This window comes from Rutidosis leptorrhynchoides, chromosome 7 (assembly GCF_046630445.1).
Source record: "Rutidosis leptorrhynchoides isolate AG116_Rl617_1_P2 chromosome 7, CSIRO_AGI_Rlap_v1, whole genome shotgun sequence".
Taxonomy (NCBI): Eukaryota; Viridiplantae; Streptophyta; class Magnoliopsida; order Asterales; family Asteraceae; genus Rutidosis; species Rutidosis leptorrhynchoides.
In genome coordinates this window covers 343617970-343625386 of record NC_092339.1, presented here as the reverse complement: position 1 = coordinate 343625386, position 7417 = coordinate 343617970, and the positions used below count along the sequence as shown (strand labels likewise).

The 7417-nt window shown below is 31.3% G+C and overlaps 1 protein-coding gene across 1 annotated transcript; it reads right to left on the bottom strand.

Annotated features, from left to right (window-relative positions):
• Positions 1 to 658: 658 nt before the first annotated feature.
• Positions 659 to 4560, bottom strand: LOC139858063 (uncharacterized). The gene is made up of 6 exons (XM_071846913.1): positions 4312 to 4560; positions 2329 to 2822; positions 2001 to 2166; positions 1562 to 1847; positions 1375 to 1485; positions 659 to 1292 (listed from the first exon to the last, which is right to left on the bottom strand). Exons 2-6 carry the CDS (start codon positions 2806 to 2808, stop codon positions 1106 to 1108), a joined length of 1230 nt encoding a protein of 409 aa, XP_071703014.1. The 5' UTR covers positions 2809 to 2822; positions 4312 to 4560; the 3' UTR covers positions 659 to 1105.
• Positions 4561 to 7417: the final 2857 nt, after the last annotated feature.

Sequence of the window (7417 nt, the reverse complement as noted above, 5' to 3'; positions counted from 1 at the left end):
TTATTTATTGTATTTAAATAATAATATAATTGTGTTAAAGTTTGAGGTTTGAGTGTAAGATAGGGAGAGATTAGTGAAAGAAATGTTAAAGTATTTTGTCCTGATGTAACGCTGATGTAGAAGAGAGAAGTTCTGTTAAAGCTATTGTTAAAGATAGGGAATGACCTTACTCTCTATATTTTATCACACTTTTCACTTAAAACCTTTGTGTTTGTTTGAATATTCAATTTAACCCCATTTTATTTTTAATTTGTATTGATTAATTTTGATACGGAGTATTTAATACATTTATTAAGAAAACACACTTCATACATTTAGTTGTAGTTCTATTATTTATATTTATTACTTTTAACTCTTAATATAAATCAGTTTTGATATTTTTAACTTGTAATGATAAGAAAAAATATAATATTTTATCTCACAAAGGCACTAAAAACCGTCACCGAACGATTTCTCTATATTTTCAGCAAAGTCAGTTTTTCAGTGTCAGTCCAGTCAACACCAGTTATCAAGAAGACACTAAACGACACTCAGTGCTCTAAGACCTCATCATCTATCATTTATAGTTGTTCCAAAAGAGATGCAGCTCAATTTTTCGTTTCCACGAAAAAGCAAACACTTCATTTAATAGAACCATTATTCATCAAACCAATGCTAGTCCAATCGAGAAACAACCCGAAACCAGAGAACAAAAGGAAGAAAACATACTAACACAAACCAAGCCTCAACTAAACCAAACCAAGGCCAAAACAGGGCCAACCTGATCTCGCTAACTTAACACAAACCTGACATAACACTAGACTTAACAAAACATCAAGATAGAAAATAAACTAGACTCATGTAAGATTACAAACCATCTAAACCAATACGAAAACATTAGAAATCCGACCTCAAACACAAAGCCAACAAACTAACAGCAATAGATATGCAGCTCAATGTAAAGAGGTACAATACACATTATTAATGTACGTAAACAAAGTAGTCCAACGAGCCAATGTAAACGATCAGGTTTTGAACAACAGAAGCAACTGAAGTTGGTACCTTTACTGCTTAACCCAAGTAAAATTACTAAATAACATCAGGGGAACGTGATAGGCACAAACTGTTACTCTTGGATTGAATTGTAATAGGTGTCCCAGTATTCAATATCTTCAAATGATCCAGTAGCTTCGTAACTTTGATTGATCTGGTTATCGTTACATTGTGCCATGAAATCAGCACTTGTTTGGTCTATAGCAATCAATTCTTCATTAGGTGCTATATGATAGTTATGAGTTTCAGGGGGAGACGATCTGGAAAAGGAAAAGGATGTATCTTTAATGAATCGTAACTGAAAAAAATAAAAATGAATGTGAATAGTTTGATTTAACCTACATGTTTTGGATCACTTCAGAAAGATCGTATATGTTCTCCGAAAATTCAGGGGCAGGGGCAGATGCAGATGCTCCGGCAATTGTAGTTTCTTCGTCGTTTAAGAATTGCATTCTGCAAGAAAAAAGATGAAAAATGTGTAAATTGTAAATCAAGGACCAATGAATAAAAATGGTTTGAAATGCGCTACATGTTATCAATTTCAGGAGTAGTGAGTATGTCAAATGAAGCATCGGAGGTTCCAAAAGAAGTAGTCTCGTCTGTTGATATTTGAGTTCCTTGGGCCGAATAATTTGTCTCACTTGACAATAATTGATTAATTTGAATTCCATGGGCCGAAGAACCAGTCTTGCTTGACGATATTTGATTAATTAGAGTTCCATGGACAGAGTACGCTCTCCTAGTTGTATTTGAAATCCATGGCCATTCGTTAATTTTTACGCGCCTACAAATATTCGTCAAGGTATTTTCCGAACCTAAAAAAGAACAGAGAGAGAAAAGTATAAAAAAAAAAAAAATAGTATACATATAGCTCATCAACTACTACTCTAGCCAATTTCATCATATACAACAAACAGTTGTAATTAATAAGCTTAATGATATGCAGATATTAAATGAAGTTTACGTACATCCAAAATTTCCTGCAGCAACTTTTTTAGTAAGCCCTAATTGTGGAACAAGACAACAATACTTGATTAAATCTGATGAATCTGTTTTACGTATCCTTTTGTCATACTTCTTGGCCGTCTTTGGGTGTTCATTCTTGATTGCTTTTAAACTTTCCAAACCTTCATTCTGCAAGGTAACAAAAGATTTGGTAAAGCTTGCTGAAATACAATTGGGAGATAATGTGATGCATCAAAATTTATACTATGCGAGCTACATATCTGGATTTTGATAGACATAATTACATATATCAGTTAACGAACACAACTACTAAATATAAACTAGGCAAACCTGGAGGACTTCTCGTACTACAGCAATATCATGGTCGTAAGAATCCTTAAGATTATCCGTGACAAACTCTAGCACGCCAACAATTCGTTCACCTACAATCACGGGAACACAAAAGCACCCCCATTGCCTAGAATAAAAAGGTTCTTGGCCACAATAAGGACGTTGGTTTACATCGTAGTCATGCACATTCCTAGTCTGTTGAGGTGTACCTTTCAAAACCGATCGTCCAGGAATCCCAAAGGCTACTTCATACTCACGGTTTACGTAATATTTCTGTTTTAAGAAGATTTCTTGGTATGATTTATGCTCATAATTGTTTCCGTAAATAATCCATGGCTGACAAGTAGGAGTCAGTAAAAATGGGTTATTACTTCCTGATTCAGTTGATGCCCAAAACTGAGCAATAACATTTTGGCCATTAAAATGTAACTTTAGCTTTACAAGTGTAGAAACGATTGCTGCCGTCACTTTTTGAGGCATAACAACCTGAATATCTGTAAGAAGGTAAAGTAAGTTTTTACGACAATTAACTAATAATATAACAGCCCGAACGTTTGCTTCAACGGTATCAAGCCTCAGTGTGGAAGGGCCCGGTTGCCAAGCAACCCGGGTTCAATTCCTGGGGGCAGAAGGTTTTCTCTCCAATTTCCTGTGATTAGTTGCCAAACAACTCAGGTCCCGCGATTAGTTGTCAAACAACTCGGGTAGGAGTTTCCTTCTAGCGTGTGTGGGTGCAAATGATGAGGGTTGTTAAAATATAAATGATCCACTGATGTAAATTCGCCATTAAAAAAAAAAAAAACTAAAACAGCTATAAACTATACTTGTTGTGTCCAAATTAACTGAATGGTAGGGTAACAACTTCTAGCAGGTGACTGAAAGTCAGGGCGGATGTATATTAAGCTGAGTGGTTGCACGAGACACCACTAAAATACGCGATCTAGTGGAAAATTTTTGGATTTTTAACTAGTGATCATACCACTGAATAATGTAAATTTAATTGTATGACATCATTAAAATAAGCCATCTAGTAAAAATTATTTTGGGGTTTTAAGAAGTGGCACCAGTGATCACAAATCCTAGATCCACCACTGCTGAAAAGGTTTATAGATTAGAGACATTAGGTGTATATATATATAAACTTTTTCAAGAACGAGAATTTATGAACTTGTAAACATGTTTAGAGTTTAGGGTTTAGAAATTAACATTTGATATAGATATATTTAAGGTCGGGATTTTAAGGATTTAGTGATTCAACCATAAACCCTAAATCGAGTTTACAATTTTTTTTTTTTTTATGTTTTTGATTTTTCTAAAAGTGTTATTATTAATCCTTTTTCATTAGTTCTTATCTTGTGGGTTAGTTAATTAATTTTTTTCTTAGTCCCTTAATTGCACCATATATATATTATATAATTAATAATTAATTAATTAATTATATATATTATATGTAGTATATAATTATAATTAATAAACTATAATTATATATTATATAATAATTATTAATTATAATTATAACTCTTCAATTCTAGAATGGCAACATATATAAACGACACAAATCTAGACGATAATCCAATTTCATTTCAATAAAATAAAGATATAGTTAAGTAATAACAGTAATTAACTCATTCGTTGTTGACCATTAACCCCCCACCCCCACCCCCTAATTATAATTATAACTCTTCAATTCTAGAATAGCAAAATACATAAACGACACAAATCTAGACGTTAATACAATTTCAAGAATATAAAGATCTAGTTAAGTAATAACAATAAGTAAGGCATTCGTAGTTGACCATTACCACCCCCCACCCACACACATTATATTCTCGATTAAAATTAAAATTGACCTCAAAAGTCAAAATCGAAATATGTTGCATTAACAAAGAAGAATCCGAAAAAAAAAAAAAAAAAAAAAAAATCAATTAACAAGAAGCAGCTTTGTTGAAGTAAAAATAAATAAATTAAATAGGTAGAGTTTACCTTCATAAACTTATCAACATTCCCTGGTACATAGGGTTGTGAAATAATTTCACATTTTTGATACATCTCTCAAAACCTTCCAAAAACGTCCATTACTATTATAAATAATAGTCATACATGATTACTGATCCGAAATTTTTGGAAATTTCATAGATACTGATGAGGAAAAACATGGTTGTATAGCTAGTTAAAGAAAGTGGGAGTAGGTGGTTTGGTGCAGACTACTTATAAAACTGTTATTGTTACATATTACATATAGAGGGAAAATATGTGGAAATTAAAGACACAATTTTATAATATATATAGATATAGATATAGATATATATAGAATATAGATATAGATATAGATATAGATAGATAGATAGATAGATGGACTCTATTCTTAGAAATAGCAAACGAACAGTAATGAACTATTAAACTCACAAAAGAAGTTAAAAATTTGAACTTACAGAAGAAAAATTTGTAAGGGTTGAAGGAGTCATCATGTGAGATCTTAATCTTTCGAGAAGCAGTTCTGGGTCGCTTATTATTAGTTTTTCTCATTATGAAAAATGCAACTGAAGTGAACCTTGTTTTCCTTTTTTAAACTTAAATTGTTTGAACAGTATATCAAGAACCATGGTACGGGGTAAGTTTAGAAAGTCTGGATTGGGAGTAAGATGGTCGGCTCTTTAAATAGGGGTCATATTTAGAACCGGACCAAAACTTATTTGGGGGGGCAAATTAACATCAAATCAAAGGTTCAGATTAATAAGCCGGTTTTAACAGTACTATTTGAAGGGGTTATTTTGCGGTGGGCCTTTCTCTCTCACGATTTTTGATTGGTTTGACTTGATTGTAATTTATATATTTTATATTTATATTTATATTTATATTATTTGTATAAAAATTGAATATACTCATAAACACTCTCACCGCTCTTAGTATTATAATAATACTAATACAAGAATCGTGGCCAAACAGAAATAGATCCAAAATATGGAATGTAACGAATAGATAGAAACAAAAGCACACGGCTTGTTTATTCACTAAATATCAATAATCAACTTATTATGTTAAAACCATACGTTCACCTATATATATAATTAAAAAAGATGATTCTAGACTAGATAACTAAGGAAACAAATAAAGATAGAATTTAAAATTTAAAAAGAAAGATAGAAATTAAAAATCTAAAAAAGTCCTTAATGGCTTCAAATTCCATTTGATGACATGTTCTCTACATCTTTATCCACAATCACGATATTCTTTCTTGAGCCCAAAGGTAGAATGTAGCAAATAAACATCAAGAGTTATTGGGCCTGGTACTAGCACAGTTGGACTCAAACTTGTAGAACCACTTTCGACTACATCATTCTCCCCTTCTTCGAAAAGACTCGTCCTCGAGTCTACAATATCGATGACGGGAACATGTAACCGATCCTCGAGAACTACATGAATGTTTTCCAAATCCTTGTTCATAACATCAACATCTTCATAATAAAAATTTTGAACATCTTTATTGGACATGTTGGTGTCTTTGTTAGTTACTATCTCCAAATAACTTTCATAATCAGATTCAAAAATAGAAAAAGATACCTCACCATCAGTATCATAGATGGGTTCGGTATCATAGATGGATTCTCCATCTTCACCATCTGTATCATAGATGGGATCAGTATCATAAATGGATTCTGAATCGATTCTTTCCGAATCGTAGCGCGCAGGGAATCGTTGTTGGTTCAGTTCCAACTCGGCGATTCGCTTATATAATCGTTCAATTTCTGCGTATCGAGGGTCTTCGTTGCCTCTTTCGGCGTGTCTACGATTATCCCCATCGCTGCCTCGATCGGCGATTCTGCAATAGTCTCCTCGATAACCTCCACAAAACATTGTTTGGCCAAAACCTGAGCTCTGGATACCAAATAATGCAAATAAGAGCGATGAGAGTGTTTATGAGTGTATATATATATATATATATATATATATATATATATATATATATATATATATATATATATAATAATAATAATAATAATAATAGTGTTATATATATACTCATAAACACTCTCACCGCTCATATTTACGTCACTCAACCCTTAATACCTATGAACTCGTTTATTTATCTTTATTATTTACTATTTACAAAGTATTATTTATGGGAGTTGTTATTATTATTATTATTATTATTATTATTATTATTATTATTATTATTATTATTATTATTATTATTATTATTATTAGTTACTATTACTTTTATTATTCTTCTTCTTCTTATTATTATTATTATTATTATTATTATTATTATTATTATTATTATTATTATTATTATTACTTTTACTGTTATTATTATTATTACTATTACTATTATTATTATTATTGTTTAATGCACAACATAATGTAATATGTATAGTAATCTATATTGGGGCAACTTTAACGTGGATGATGTTGTTAATTAGCAATAAAAACTAGTTACAATATTCTACATAAATGTTGTGCTTGGTCGGTATAGAAAGTAAAAAAAAAAAAAATGTGATTTTTATAAAGATTATTTTTTTAATGAACATTTCACCATTTTCTTTTACCTTTAACAAATGATGTAAGCATGTAGGTTAAGTTATCATATTCATGTATCCACTATTATTAATATCACACCAAGCCCTAAAGGAACCTCAAATTTATAAATTGTTTGGGCTTATGCTAACTCTAAACCAAGCCCTAATCTATAGTCGAATACTCCCCTATAGTTTGAAGCCTGAACTGCAAAATCACAAAAGTTCAAGACCAAGAGAAACCACTAAATATATTATATAAAGTAATAAAGTAACTTTTTCAGTAATTTATTGCACAAAGCTCGATTGATATCTGCTCATATGGTTGCGTATTGATTGATTCCATGCTTCTTTTATAAAGTTTTTTAACGCCATGTTATTTAAGGATTGAGCAAATGATAGATTGAGCAGGACTTGGTTCGACAACTTTTGTCAACGAAAACAATCTTGCTCAACGCTACAAAAAAAACTATTTGTTTTTCTTTTTTACAAAAACCTAATTAAGTTATGCGACTTATCTCATGCCGAATAAGGTTTGCAAGAGGTTGTTGGAATTGCTTAGCTTCTCAAACATC

Coding starts and splice junctions, on each gene's coding strand:
- LOC139858063 (XM_071846913.1), bottom strand. CDS start 2,808: ATGCCTCAAAAAGTGACGGCAGCAATCGTTTCTACACTTGTAAAGCTA. Junction 2,167..2,328: donor TAGTACGAGAAGTCCTCCAG/GTTTGCCTAGTT, acceptor GTTACCTTGCAG/AATGAAGGTTTGGAAAGTTT. Junction 1,848..2,000: donor TGCTGCAGGAAATTTTGGAT/GTACGTAAACTT, acceptor GTTCTTTTTTAG/GTTCGGAAAATACCTTGACG.